The sequence below is a fragment of the Lissotriton helveticus genome, chromosome 9 (assembly GCF_964261635.1).
Source record: "Lissotriton helveticus chromosome 9, aLisHel1.1, whole genome shotgun sequence".
Lineage (NCBI taxonomy): Eukaryota > Metazoa > Chordata > Amphibia > Caudata > Salamandridae > Lissotriton > Lissotriton helveticus.
In genome coordinates this window covers 73,302,665-73,318,669 of record NC_136070.1, presented here as the reverse complement: position 1 = coordinate 73,318,669, position 16,005 = coordinate 73,302,665, and the positions used below count along the sequence as shown (strand labels likewise).

General features: G+C 41.8%; 1 protein-coding gene across 1 annotated transcript in view; it reads right to left on the bottom strand.

Annotated features, from left to right (window-relative positions):
- Window positions 1–16,005, bottom strand: part of PAPLN (papilin, proteoglycan like sulfated glycoprotein) — a 419,313-nt gene that overhangs the window by 87,285 nt on the left and 316,023 nt on the right. Inside the window, exons 12-15 of the mRNA XM_078659503.1 lie at window positions 12,781–12,846; window positions 11,878–12,085; window positions 6,428–6,604; window positions 4,850–5,006 (exon numbers count right to left, since the gene is read on the bottom strand). Of these exons, the coding sequence (XP_078515629.1) occupies window positions 4,850–5,006; window positions 6,428–6,604; window positions 11,878–12,085; window positions 12,781–12,846 (608 nt within the window). The remainder of the gene's footprint in view (window positions 1–4,849; window positions 5,007–6,427; window positions 6,605–11,877; window positions 12,086–12,780; window positions 12,847–16,005) is intronic.

Here is a 16,005-nt window from a genome sequence, read left to right as displayed (position 1 = left end):
CAATTCATGCCACGTTATTTAAAAAACATTTTTTGATCCCACCTTGGACATATATTTGGCTGGTACTTTTTTCTGTATACCTTTTTATGTCAATTGGTTTTGTGTTTTATTTTTTTACCGACTTTAATCAGTCCAATCCCCAGTCTTTTTATTTCAAAATGACACAGAAGTCCATGTCCAAGGTTAGACTTACCGATACCAAATTATTGTATTCGAAGTCCTTTCTAGACGAATTGGCTGTAGAAGGCTACGAGCTATGGAAGGAAACCGTTGACCTTAAATCAGTTTGGGGTTCTAGAAGTTGGCAGGTACAAGGCACTGAGGCTTTGCACCGTGCATGCCTCATCCCAAATCATATGTTATTTTTAAATTCTACCATTTCTCAAACGACATGCTTTGGATTGGCTACTTCTAAAAAATTAAATACACCTTCTGTCCCTGATTTAGAAGAATATTCCGGTTGGAATAATGTTACACAGTTTTCCATTAATGAATTGCAAGCCTTGTTACAAAATGTGTCCTTTAACATTTCCAGTTTGGATCCAAAAGGTTGGCTGATGTGGCACAGAAGTTCAGATTCATGCCAACATCGTTTTCTGGGTTTAGCTGATGGATTTACACGGGTCAGGCCTGATCCCCGTTTTGATACTGACCATTCTGTCACAACTTATTCGGTAGGAAAATTATGTCAGAATTGGCTGAAACATTCTACATTAGCTGCGGTTCAACTACATCTATCCAAGCTCACTGATGATGTAGATTTGAACGATTTCATTAAAGGTCCGGCTAGTGGTAGATCTAAAAGAATGATAAATGCGATTTACAATGAAATCTGGAAGACTTCACAAATTGAGGCAGCTACACGCCTTAGAGCTATTGATCAAGCTAATTTAGAAAAAGTACTTGCAGTTGTGGATAACAGTATTAACATTCTTTCTTCCCGCATTTACACGTTAAATAACATTGTGTCTTCTGTTGTTGATATTGTACAAGATGAGGTGTCTGTAATATACCATGGTCAGAATCAATTGCGTTCCATTATGCAATTTGCGTGGACCTTACAGACGCTTAAGTCTGGGCGGGTGCCTTGGACTTACATGAACGTGTCCTCTCTGTTTGCACCTTTCAATTTGACTGACAAGATGCATCTTTTTCCATGTTACACATTGAAAGATTGGAGTCTTTACCGTTCTCCGTGGCAGAAGCCACTGCTGCGGCGTGGCTTATCCACTGATTAATTACTTTACCATTTGCTTTGTATAAATTTACAAGTTGTATGCGATATATTGCAATAGGTAGATATGAACCGCTGGGAAGTTAATTTCTCCATGAGTCATGGTCTCTTCCATTCACTTATCGATGCCTGAAAGACGAGAAAGAGGTTTATCTTAAAGGAGAGGAGTGCACAGAAACCCCAGATCATTCATTAATTTGTAGACACATCCAATTGCACAGTTCTTGTAACCAGGACCGGCCAAATTTAGCCTGTGTTTTGAAAGGCACTCTAGTTCCCGCAATCGTTCCTACTTTCTCATTACTGGCAAATGGCAGTTATTTACTTTTAAATAACGATGACTGTTGTGGGTTAATTAGAGGTATCGCTTATGTGGTAACCGTATCAGAACGTGTGGTGTGTTGCAAAAACGTTCTGTATCCTCCTACACATGGGAATTTAGATGTTTCCATCTGGCCGCGTATCCCAACCTTGAAAGCAGAGTTCAATGGTCTGAGTAGAATAAGAGCCCTTTTGTCTCAAAAAGAGGTGGCCCTGAGTTCGGCTCGAGAAACATTCGTCCTTAACATAGCTAACACGCGCACAGAAGTGCAAGCGCTATTGAATACTGATTTGCCACTGTAATTTCAGCGAGCTGGTCCATCAAATCTTTAATGCCTCCTCCACTTCTGGCCTGGCATATTTTTTTTAAATAGTTAGCAGTGGTCTTGTGACTTCATTTGAGAAAATATTTGGGGTCATCCCTGCTTTCTTCCATTCTATATTTTCAAGCCTGTTTGGAGGCTTTCCGGTTTTGCTGGTGCTGGCTGCAGGCGTTCTGGTGATATTTTGTTTTATTAAAAATGGACGCCCCTCCTGCGTTAGAAGCCACTCAGCCCCACTTGGCACTGTTTCGCAACTGGATGCTTGAATACTATGGCACACTGCCGCTTGCGACTTTAAGCACGGCGTTTGGATTATCTTTTCGATTTTCCTATTTCACATGTGTTCAGCCTGTGTTTCATTGCCTGAGCTTTGACTTCGACTGGGCCCTTGATTTGTGTCTCTGCAAGACGGTGTCTCCTGACGGCGATTTTAATCACCTGATGAGTCCCGTAGTTACTCACGAGTTGGTTTGTTCTGGCGAAAGGATTATGGCCTTGGCAGCGATGCATGGACTAATGGGTCAATGGAACGTACTGGCAGCGGCGCAAGATTTCTTGGCACAAAGCTATATTGAGAACCCGCCGAGTTGTCCTCTGATTATACTAGAGGCTCCGGTGCTGGAGGAGCATATATGTTCTTTCCCACTAATGAATTGGATGGCTGAACTGTTTTCGGATGATGACAGTGATTTCATGCTGGAGGCTGTTGCTGCATATTTTGCGTATTCAGTCCTGTCCTAAAAAACCTTCGAAACTTTTGGTGATAGCCCCTTCTTAATTACAGAATTTTGGGACCTTTTGCGTACAACATTTGTTTACACACCCAGACCTATTGACTTGAGTGGCATGGTTGAGAACTTTTTACTTGACCTCTATAAGACCTTTTGACCGGATTTTGCAAATTGACCTGACTAGTTATTATTGAACTCTGTTTTCATGATGTGCCCCTATTCTGGTCTTACAAATCCCGCTACATGGCTACATTTTGTCCGTGCTCGGATCATTGGGGGGGTGTCATATAGTTACTGCTTACCTATATACCGTGTTAAGTTAGCATGAGCTTATTAAAATGTTTAAACGCCATTTTTCCTTTTGCGGCTTTTGCACACGACACATAATTGTTATTTTAGCTTTCAACCTAGAAGAGCGTTGTGATTTACATGAGAATAATATGTTATTGCTCTGATATCATCTTTGTTTGGTAAAATATGTCTGCACAGTGAGTGCTGAAGCTTCCAAGGATAACTCGACACAGTGTTGTTGTGAGGTCTGATCTTTGCACCTTTCTAGACATAACATGAATGCAGCTGCTGCCAAAATCTGGCTTTACGAGCGTTTTATATTGTTTTGCTGAGAGCACACGTAACACACTTGATGGTGCTTCGCATGCAGAGAGCTGGTGGAAGATGATGTGATCCTCTGCCACTGAGATTTTGAGGTATGGGCCCGCCCGGCTAAAACCCAAAGAGACCTTCATAGATAATATTATACTATGCTAGTTAGGGAGGGTGAGAATTAGGTGTTGCTAACTCCTATTCATTTCAGCATTTTAGCATGCTGTCACCTTTCGCATTTTATGGACTATTAACTATGCTGATAACTTTGCTTGTGATAATATGTTTGCTTGTATTATCTAAGATACTGCGTTTGAGAACCCTGCATTAGTAAATAAATATTTCAAATGTGCACATGTCCTCTTTTACTCCACGTTCTGGTTTGAAATGATTGCATAACGAAAGAGTGTTCATGTGTTCCACGATACCTGAGGTATTCTAAGTTCATGTTCTGGTCTGTCTAAACATTGGGAAGTTATACTAACCAATGAGACACTGTAGCTAGCTCGGTAAGGGGATTTTGGGTACTGAGGTGAGTTTTGGGCCACCCTAATTAACTGAGGTTCCGAATCTCTATGCACAGTTCTGTAGGAGAACGGAATTCCCGCTACACTATCTGTGCTATATGGACTCTGTGCAGGATTTTAAGCTGTACCAGATGGAACCGTGCCCTGATGGCCACCTACCATGGGTTTTGACGCAAATCCCTTGCCACTAAAAAAGGTAAACATTAATTTGAGCCAAATATATACCTCCTAGAGGCAGACGTAACATTCGAGAAAAGCTTTCTTTTCTCAAAACCTTTCTAAGTTTGCATGTCTGTTGTAATGTACAGCACACATAGTAATCTAAAGTAAAGTGTTAAACTTTGTCAAAGCATAGCATTTTGCCCTGTAAGGGTCGTCTTCCAGTACAAGACCTATGCTTGACATCATGCGCAAACCTTTGCACTTAGGTGCATAATGTGTGTGCGTTGGTGCAAAGAAGCCCCCAGTGCATCAACACAGATAGAGGGAGAAACAGTGCCATTTCCTAGTAGATCCGTGCGGTTCTGCTCTCTCCCTTTCACACAGCGCAGCAACTTTGGTTTGCTTCACTACGATGCATTGCAAGAATTCTATGTAAATTTGACCCATAACATTTTCAGGACATATAGATAATGGGAGCACATCCACCCATGCATAATATTTTTTGTGTGTACATTTTATCTGCATAGGGACACTTAAATGGACATGTAGGATCTAGAATATGACTATTGCAACCTCACTATCTTCACCCTTCGCTACTACTTAGCATTCAAAAGCACTGTGCAAGTATTTCAAAGCGATAACAATATGCCCAATAAAGAGAAATGTATGAACACCATGAATGGACATATACAGATCACTCATGTATTACACACTCCAAATCCTCACGCGAACGAACCTATGTGAATCGCCAAACAACTCAAAACTTCCAAGCATGTGCAAACTTATATTACACATTGGGTAAATGGCCCTATCTTATCGGACTCAGTCATATAAGCCAACAGATATGACCCACAGGATTCCACAACTCTCAATCAATATTGGATCTAATGCAGACATCGCATTAACCCGTGCACGCGTCCTTCCAAACAACCGCTCGTGAGGACTTACTCTGTCGCTGGTAGCAGGGCTGGGTATTACAACTCTCGATCATGGAGGGAATTTGCGGCTCCTGGGCCTCGCATCTCTCGGGACTGTAGAAATTGCGGTCACTATCAGCGCAGATCACCTGGCGCTTCCTGATACCTGAATTACAGCTCTTCGAACACTGAAATGCAAAGGATGCCACGGTCAACCACAACATACAGGCAGTTTTAACTCATGGTTGCGACATATACTAAACCGCTGGTGAACCGCATCAGGTCAGCCACAAAGATTTTGTTCGAGGTGCATGAAAGCTAAATATATTTCTACCATAACACAAACCCCCCAAAGTCTTTCTGATGGGGGAACTAGAGGTGTGAGGCATCAAGTGTGGGCCAGCCTCCAGCACCATTATTTTCACCAAGGGCCGCCTGGAGAACTCTACCCGGGGCTAATTCACATTTTCTATCTACTAGCTTTTTACTGTCTGTCTCACAGTTTTTTGACACATACACGAAAGTTGAAGGAGTTTTCAACAAGTGCAATGCTTCATCATTAGACAACCCCACGCTCTTCAAAACCCCAGTTTGACAGAGAGCAGGCCTTCACCTTGGAGGTAAAAAGGCACTTTCTAAGCTCTTATGAAGCGAGGGATCCACTAAATAGGTTAATAACCAGTGTGGTAAACCAGTATGGATTTTACTGGGCAGAGTGATACTTGGTATTAAAACTGGGTTTGGAGTGTAGGAGCACTAGTACCCCAATACAACTAAAGTACTTCATAATAAAAAAGATAGCAATCCACTAGGTTCCACTGGCAACATCTGCTGGTTATCTGTTACTATAGAAACCATCAAAACTTTGACCTGCCGCTATATAGAGGCAGCTACATAAACTACCAGTATATTGACAGGGTGCGTATATAATGCAATTAGCCACAACATCATCTATAAATCTTCATCATCTCTAAACCTAACAGAGCCCTTCACAACCTTTTCCCTTACCTAACCCTAAGCATAGCACCCTAACCCAAAAAATTACTCTATGTCTTAGCTTTGCCCTATGCCTAACTATAAACCTAATCATAAGGCTAATCCTAACTTAAAACCTAATGCTAAATCTTGTTGTAAACCTAAGCCTACTCCTTCACCAAAACTAACCTCATCACTCATCCAAACATTAAACCTATTCCTAAGCTTCGCCCTAACCATAAATATAACATGGAACCCAACACTCCCCTAGATATTGAGTGTAACCCAAACCTCAGTATCAACCTTAATTGAATCATAAACCTGATCCTAAATGTATCCATAAACTTAGAACTAAACTTTAGCTTAAACCAAACCTAACCCAAGGCCTAACCATAAACCAAACACTTACCCTAACCCAAACCCTACCACTGTTAATGTGTTTTTACATAGATGTATTGCATTCAGTGCAGTGGGATGTGCTGATGGTTTCTAAGTTAGGGGGTCGTTGAAGTGATGATGCGCCTAAAATGCTGCAACAATACAAACGTGCCATGCATTCTACAGCTACTTAGTAACTAAAGAGGACCTTTCGCATGCCCTGATATGCGCGATAGAGACCAGTTGTCACACTTACCAAACCCCACTCTCCAATATGCCAGGCAATTTCCTCGATGCAGTTCTCTCCGACGCAGGGCTGCCTGTCTGCTGGCTTTGCTGCCAAGAAGCATGCAAAGTCCTGTATGGGAGTGCCGGTCTCTGTTCTGCAGCTGACGGTCCGTTCTTGAACTCCTTCCCCACAGCTTGCCGAGCACTGAAACAAACGTCCCAATAGTTTTAAGAACAGCCCTTATTTGCTTTACTAGTGGTTATAATTACCTTGACAATTTAAAAGAACACACAAGGTGGAAGACCAGCAGACTGTGGGAGCTCCATGCAGGACTTCATCAACAGGGCTGTGCTGGAAGAAGTGGGCAAGGTTGCAGCCGACCAATGGTTGATTCCAAGAGGGAAACTAAACTTGAGTTGGAAGAACCTCAACGGGAAGCAAGGGTCAATTGGGGTGAATAAGGGTCCATGTAAATATTCCCTGGCTGTGCAGAAGGGAAGTGAGATCAGGGAAATTTTTTAGGATTTTAGGGGCCTGACCCAAACGAAGTTTGGGGTCCCCTGTTCAGAACAGCTTTGAATTTATTGTCCAGTTTCAGCTCTTTCATGCCCTCTTTTGCCTGGTCACTAACAGTGCACATGCACACTCGTCCAAATTCTAATATTCAGGGATACTGACGTGTTTTGTATATTGCAACACAGCAGCAGCTCACTAATATTACTGCAAATAATCTCTGTGACACCCAACCATGTCTCATATGTGAGATCCTGTTTTGATTTAAAAGAAAACATTTTTATGGATATTACATGACACAAAAACAAAAAATGTCTCAGCTGAATGTATGTAAATGACATCACCCACAATAAAACTAAATTAAAGGAAAATTCTATTCAGTCAGTCAGTCAAAAATCTTTATTTCGATAAATGAATATCAAAAAAAGGCACGGTACAAAAAGAAATATGCAATGACAGTAAAAACAGACATTATACAATATTAAAAAATATTAAAAAGCCCACGGCATGTTTACAAAAAGACAAAGACAACAAAAAGTAAAAAAAATATTAAAATCATCACTAAATTCATAGGAATTTTATCATAAAATATTTAAAAATTATCATTCCTCCAACAGCCTAATTCCTGATATAAAGTGCCGTTTTAACCAGTAAAGTGCAAGGTGTAAAGCATCAGAACCATGTGACCAATTACCCATTCCCCATGAGTCTTTTCTTTGTGCGCACCGCACACACTAAATAATTGGCTACATGAGAGACAATGCTGGGGTTATTTAATAACTGCAGATAGAGAAGTGCTGGTCTAACTTGCAGAAACCCTGCCTTTTTAAGAATTGGCACAAGGTATTCCCTCCTTTCAACTATAAAGTGCCCACAAAACATGGTGAAGTGCATGGTATCTTGGATAGAAAAACTATCACAAGAACAAGGTGAAAATTCATCTGGTTTACACCACGTTGTATACTGACCTAATATCAGGTGTATCATGTTTAGGCGAAAACGAGTTAATAAAAACCTATGAAAAGGGTGGTTAACCAGAGTAAGGTAAAATTCTGGGCCAGGCGGATTTGCAACCAAAAGGAGCGCTCTAACAGATGGTTTTGTGAGCTCCTTTTCCTCTCTTATTAGGGACAACCTCATATGCATGTCATTTTTAATTTTAACAATATCGTTCCGGGATATTGACTCCGGTGAGGAAAAGAGGTTAAGTCTACCCAGGGCGCTGAAGCCATTTTTTATATAATTTAACCACTTGATTTTGTATGCATTATCAAGTGAGAGACAATCTTTCAGGATGGCCTGATTTAAAGATAGTTCAATATTTAGCCAAATTTTAAGCCACATGATTAAAGGGGCCACTCGAATTTTGTCCGTTATAAAATCGGCCCCAAGCTCAGAATGAACGGAGTAAGAAGGGGTAGACTGGGGCACAGACAGGACTGATCTGAAAAATGTGTTTTCAGAAACTTGAAGACAGTCTATCGGTCCGGAGTCCCATAGGGAGCAGCCATAGGTGGCAACAGACAGGCACTTAGCATTGTAAATTGCCATAAGGGCTGAAATTGGCCTAGCCCCCAGCCTTCTGCTAAAACTTAAAATGGCAGAGGATGATCTTACTAGGGCACTATTTCGGTTTCTTAATTGAGGGCCCCAACTTCCCTTGTCTTCGAAAGTGACCCCCAAATATGGGAATGTCGATACTCTTTGCACTTCTGCTTTACTGCAGTAGAAAGTTTTAGCTTTCTTACAGCGTTTGCCTTTACCCACTATCATCACTTGTGACTTTTTGGCATTTATTTTAAGATCTAGTGAGGTCATAAAGAGGCCAAACGCGTCTAATAACCGCTGAAGCCCTAGCCCTGTACGAGACAGAAGCACAGCGTCATCCGAGACAGAAGCACAGAAAATTCTATTTAAAACAATCGGTTTATGAATTTGTTAAGGTCATTGGGGCAAGACTCTCTGCAGAACAGAGCTGACTCTCTGCAGAACAGAGCTGACTGGCTGTGGCCCTGAAAGGCTTGGACCCTTTTCTTAAAACATCTCTGAGTAAGATGTGTGGGCCTTTGGCCTGCTTTAATGTGGCTTTAATGTGGCCAGATCCCTCAGACTAGGGCTATTAAGTTGCCCCCACTAGGAAGAACAAAGAAATTGGGCCATCGAGGGTCTAGAAACTGCAGAGAGACTGAAGATGGTCAGAGACTTGAATGAGGTACCCCATAATTCAGTAGCACTAGCAGCAGAGGGAAGGAGGCCCATCTATACATCCTCAGGTAGCACACAAACCATCCACACAGGAAGCAACAGGTTCCCAGCCCATGACACTTCCTGCATCAGGAGTGCAGTTGGAGTATATGAGCAGTACAGGCTGGGACGTCAATATCCAGAACTTGCATAGGCTTGGTAAGTGCAATCTCAAGAGTGGGGTGCCACATGGCACCTGGATTTGGGAGAAATGTCCACATGATGAGAAATCCATTAATCACATCTTTCAGGTGATTCATCTATTTCAATCACATCTTGACACTGGATCTCTCAACAGGATGAATAACCTCTGTAAGTGTATGGTATTTCTATAGCGTGCAGCTTGCCAAAAAGCAAAGGATGTTGCAAATATTGAGGAGTATGAATACAGGTATCCCGAACTGAATGACATCCTTATGTCAGTGAGAAAAACAGGGAGCCAGGGATTCTGGAACATTGAGGAAGTAATCTGAATTGCAGGGAAACTGGAAGTAGATGTCATCCTAATAAAGTGGGTGGAAAAAAGTTCAGAAACAAAAAAGGTAAGGAGGGCAAAACACCCCAGAGAATTAGTCAAGTAAAGACTCCCTCCCACAGATGGGCTGAGATGGTTAGTCGGTTAATTGGAGGAAAGACTTCAGAGAAGCAACACTATTGGAGAATTAAATGAATATTGCAGTTGACATTGGTTTCTCTATTTTCCCTATATCCCTTCTGCCATATTTTTCTTTGATCTTATAATGTTTTTTTGAATGGGGGCTAACCTAATAATACAATGAAATAACCGGACAATAATGAGTCAATACAGGGTGAGTGCTTAATTAAAAGAATGTAGCCGTAACCACTTCAGAGATATTAAAAATAACTTTAGGATCTATTCTACTGTTTGCAATCTAAATTGGTTATCTATTTTAGTTTTGGCAAAACTTCCCATATAGTTAGGAAACAACAGACCAATGTTAATGTATGAGCTTTCAGTACTTTGGATGCTTCTGTAGACAGTCAAAGAGCACAAAGTCTTTAACTTGAACCTGGGCACAAGTCGAGGGTACACGCTGGTAGACTGCGTCTACCCACTATTTTCCTAGGGTGGGCGCGGTCTACCCTGCCAAGAGGTTGGACCTCACAGTAATCTGCTAAACTTGTCCCAGTGTATTTTTCAGACACCGGGATACGTTCAGCAGCACCTGCAGGTTGTCTGCTTTTGTTCTGAGCCACAAAGTGCAGGCGTGGAGGGGGCTTATCAGATTCCACCTGGGTTCATCACAAAGGTTGAAGTTAGGGGTCATCAGGACTCCTTTTGAATTGATCGAGTATCCTGGCTGAGAGCTATCAGGAGCCTCACACCTAAATGCAATGGAGGGGAAACAAAGTACTGTTACCAATTCACAGGTACTAAAGTGAGGCATGCTTATGACTTTGTTTAGTTCCTGTAGATAAGAGATATTAATGCTCTGTAAGAATGTCAGATGTGTTGATCTACAAGCACATAAGGCCATCATTGCTTTACTAATGGCATCTTTGTAAGCATATTAGACTAATCGAAAGTGGACTAGTCCAGCAGTTCTTAGTCTGTGGTACACGGATCCCTGCGGGTCCACGACACCTACTAAGGGGGACCTCAATTGTTAAAAAAAACTCAGTAATATTGGGAGAATAATAAAGTATATATGCACAAAAAACCAAATGGAAAATTGAAAATTTTAAAACACTCTGTAAAGGAGAATCCATTGCAAAGTGGAGGCTATCGATTACATTGATATACTTAGCTTGACTCGTGGGGGCTGCTCAAGTACAGCGAACAGGATCTAGTATGGACTACTGAAGGCTTTAACAGAGGCACTACTGTGCATGGACAAAAAGACACCCGGCATTAGGAGCAAAAAAGACTGAGGGACTGAATCACAAAGGGCCTTTGTGATGGGTACTTTCAGTACTGAGGTTCCCCCAGGAGTGCGGGGCCTCCCCTTCTACTGCGGGCCATCCGCCATGAGTTTGGAGGCCCTCTGTGGATCAGGTTCTGTATGATATCCTACAATTTAGCATGTAGCTTCATCTTTTAGAAATAAAACCACATTTTGAAAAAAGCTCCATCCTTGTGTATTTGTTTGATGTATGCTTGTTTTTGTATTTCTGGGTATTGTTTTGAGGTCCACATCATAGAAATTGATTAGCTTGTGGTCCCTGGGCTTCCAGTAGGGATTCAGTCAGGGTCCAGAGAAGTCATAAGGTTATGACATGCCGGACTAGGATGTATAGACTTCTTTACTGAGGAGCCAAAAACAATTACATGCAGACTTCTGTTGCAAAAAGTATTGCCAAGAGTTGCACTTCTCATGGGACTCTAACCCAAGAACCAATGTTGTTTTGAGGGATCAGCCTCTGTTGGTGGGGCTTGTGGCAGCTTTGAAATATATTGTAACCTAATCAATACACCCACTAGATGACAGTGTGTGTTGTACCTAGGAAGGTGTCCTAAACTGCCTATTCTGAAAGTATGCTTAGCTCTTGTTCTTAAAGTAAATCAGGGCTTCGGTTTCTCACCGACTGAGCTCAAATTGAACAACGCCATCTCAAAGATCAACCTTGAACATGCTAAGTACATTCTGTGTTATGGAAAATTAGTACAGAGGGCTCTATTTAACATGCAATACTCGGCCTAGATGGCAGCACAGGAGACTCGGGTGGCACAGACAAATACTTATTGAGTGTGCACTCACCTCTGACCATGGACCAATGCTCCACGTTGCACAGGATCGTAGACTGCAAGCTTGCTGGCTGTGGGGTTTCTCCGAGAAGGCAGCGCACTCAGCATCACTCACCACCGTTTGAGCACTTCTTCCATCGTAGGAGGCGCAATACACCGAACGTGACTGCGTTCCACCTCCACATGTGGCGGAGCAAGGCCCCCACTCACTGACCTTCCAGCTGTAGGTAACACAGGGGACACAGAGGCAATGAACTGGCACAGCTAATGACATTAACCAGTAAGAGGGCTGCCGTTTCACACACTGGGACAGAGCAGGCTATAGTTCTCCATTTTAGAATTTTGGGCTATGAAAAAAGCTATCCATTTGGAGAGATTCAGTTGGCACATTTCCATTTTTGTAACATGCCATGCCCAGAGCATATGGTATACCAGGTAGAGCGAGTGCCCCCTGGCTGGTCCACCCTCCTTATTTAGATTTCAACCCTTTAGTTTTACTAAGTGAGCTGGTCCATCCTACAAATTAAGTTGAGAAACCTCTTTAAAACCAGCTTGCTTTGTCCCAGTCATGAGCTTCAGCCCCAACACACCACAAACACAACCACAAGGCATGGCAGATGTGCCTCTGACCATCAGCCTAAACTGCACCAAGCCAACTATGTTCCAGCAAGCCCCATTCTGCAGTGCTGAGCAGCATCACCGAAGCTCTCCTTGGGCAAGCGGAAGCAGAACACAACCCGTAGACAGAACACAGGGCAAGAAAATGCCACCAAAGGAAGCACATGATTGGTTCACTAGCAAGATTTTGTATTTTGTGCAGCATTTTTGTCGAAAAAGAGAAGAGGTTCACAGTGCAAATGTACAGATGATGAGCAGAAATAAAACATTTTCAGTTTTTTTCTGCTTTCCTGGTTACCTGTTCATTTTTGTGGTCCAACCTCCACTGCGGCTCCACAATGCCGGTTGATGTATGTAAGACATCCTTTTGCACAGAACAAACACTTGTGTTACACAGGTATTTAGTTAAGTTAACACATTAAGTTTCTTGGGTTGGATGGGGTTGGGAGAAATACCACCTACCCTTCCAACACACCATTGTCACTTGCAAGAGACTATTCACAATTGCCAGGTATTTCCAACTAATACAGAGAGTTTGCCTGTGGGGCCGTGCAGACCATGATTGAGAAATTTGGGGCCAGATTCACAGAACTAATTTAAGAAAAAATCCTAAACTTACTACTTTTGGTATTCACAGAAGTTAGGATTTTGTCTTAAGTTTGTCTTAAGACAAACTTAAGACAGACTCAAGACAGACTTAAGTTAGGATTTTGTCTTAAGTCTGTCTTAAGTCTGTGTTAGGTTTGTCTTAAGACAAACTTAAGACAAAATCCTAACTTCTGTGAATACCAAAAGTAGTAAGTTTAGGATTTTGTCTTGAGTTAGTTCTGTGAATCGGCCCCATATTGTTTAAACTAAAAATGGAGCTCCCCTCCAAATAAAATTCTAAACTCTAACTAGAACACTAAATAAACAAAATGTTCTATATTTAAACATGACCTATTCGTAAATTTAAATGTACATGTGTAAATGTACTCATGTGTAAATCTACTATTGCAACTAGGTGTAAATTTACACTTTTTGCTATTCTCCATTACCGAGTGCAGATTTACACCAAACTGTTGACTTAGATGTTTCTAGCCCCAGGCAGAGCCTCCTCCTACAGTAATTACAAGTGTAAAGTTACTACTAATACATTTCCACACATAGCTGCAGGTCGCTGACCTGCACCAGCGTCTTTGCAGGGTTATTGACCCTCGACCTAGCTTTCATGTTTGAAACTCCTCTAATTAAAATAAATTGAGTGAGCAAACAAAGAGCAATCATAAATTACTGGAGTCTGTACTGTGTTGAAACACTCTTAAGGTGTGTTTGGAGCACATATTGTTGACTTCAAAAGAACAGTATGTGCAACATGGGGCCAGAAGTACAAAGCCATTTTGAGATCATGAACCCTGCCACTTCCACAATCACAAGAACTCTAGGACAAAAATGGAGTATTTCTACGTCTTAAATCAAATTTTGCAAGACAGAAAAGGCTTTCCAACTCGCAAAATGGGATTTGCGACATGCTCTAAATCGCAATTAAGAGGTGGCATGAGTCACAATGTTATTTATCAATGGTTGTGGACTACAATTGTCATAAACCATTGATACGTTAAGTACACCTCAAAGAAGGTGGTAAATGATTTGCAAATTTTAGGACACTTTCCACTTGTGAATCCTTTCAGGTGACCTTGCAGGAAGCAGGCAGTGGCCCAGGTGGCAACTTCCTGCTCCCCTTATGCCTTCCCAAATGAAATCTTTTTTAAAAAGTTGCACGGGTTCCTTTAAAGAACATGGGCTGTTTTTTCTGCTTAGGAATGCAAAAACAAAGATGGTGTTCCACTATTTCTTGCAGGCCACCATTTCTGTGGTTGTACGCAAACAAAGGAGGTCACAAATAGTGGCCGGCTGAATTAATGTCCATTAGGCAGGTTGTGCTGCTACCCCCGTGACTGAAGATTTTGTGATGCAACCTAACAGTAGATAGATCAGATCCCAAAATTAAAGAATTGTTGCAAAAGTCCGCGCATAATTAGTGACCATATTTTGTGACCAGTCTTTTGGTACATCTGGCCCAAATAGATTTGACAGAAAGTTGATGGATAATTACCCCTGGATGGTGTGTGTGTTTGTGGGGAGTATGTATGAAGACGTAGTATGGTTTCATTGACAGATAGATATCATTGTTTTCATAGAGTTTTAACAACATTTTCAAAATACTGGCTGTTCCCATTTTTAGAAAGGATTGGGTCTAGATATAAATGTAAATTGTGGAAATATTTCCCGGTAGGGGCAGCTCATCCATAGGGGCGTGGAGGCGTTGACCTCCTACTGCGAGCCACTTCACCCCAGACAGACTCCATATCTGCTCCATTTTGTTCTGTAGGGGATAGGGGCGGGGCAATGGAGCAATGTGGCGATGATTGACTGAGGCTGTGTTAATGAACTGCGCGTGTCTGAATGGCAGTGTTTTTACTGCGGCCAGCCTGACATGCACAGTTCTGGCTTCCATTATTAACACTACTTGGGAGCTGGAAGAACTATAACAAAGCCCCATCAGTGTCCGATGGAGCGGTGTGTTTCCCTGACCCACCAATCCTAGCACTACTCTTAAGCTGTTTGGTATTAAAATCAGCACGACAGCAGTGCTTGGATTGGCTGGGATGCTATTACCCAGCATGCTCATCTGTGCCTGGCAGCGCGAGTCAGAGGATCAGCTCATCAAAATAAAAATATTTTTCTTTATGTTTATTTATTTTAATTTAAGTTATATTTGCATTGCAAAGGTGATCGGTACACATTCTATATAAATAAAAAAGTACCTGTATATAGAATATTTCCCGATCACCTTTGCAATACTAATGTAAGCACATACGTACCTTCGAAAATAATTTTACTTTTATGTGCTGCACATGCCCCCCACTTTTAAAAGTCGCTGGGGCTTATTTACAAGGCCCTTGCGCCACTTTTGTGTCATTTTTAACATGGGAAAAGTGACGCAAAAGTGGCGCAAGGGGCTTGTAAATCTGCCCCCGCTGTTTCCAAGCAATTGTGTGTAAGTGAAGAGCATGTGTTCTCAGCCAGTAGCTTGCTAGGTGGAATGTTACTTTATATGCATTCAAAACATTCTAACTTTTAAAAAAAATGTATGTGCTGCTTCATATGAGGAACAATCCAGTGTAGAACCAGTATATCTTATTATACCATAACCACCTAAGCTTAGAAAGTTTCATTGAAGATTCAATTGTTGTGAAAGGTTTTCCTAACAGTGACCTGCTGGTTCTGATAATCACAGATCTAGAGGAAGCAGATTCCTCAAACTAGGCCCTATTCACGCAGCTTTATATGCATGTAAGCTGGACTTAAATGCACAAATGGCTTTTCATATATAATGTTACTTCAGAAAGTAGGAGTAGGGAGTGGGCGTACCAGAGCAGGGAATTCTTGGAGAGTTGGTGAACACCTTTAAATGTGTGAGGTATTGGGGCATTCACAAATCTTCATAAGCACATCCCAGTCTGGACATACTCTGTGATTT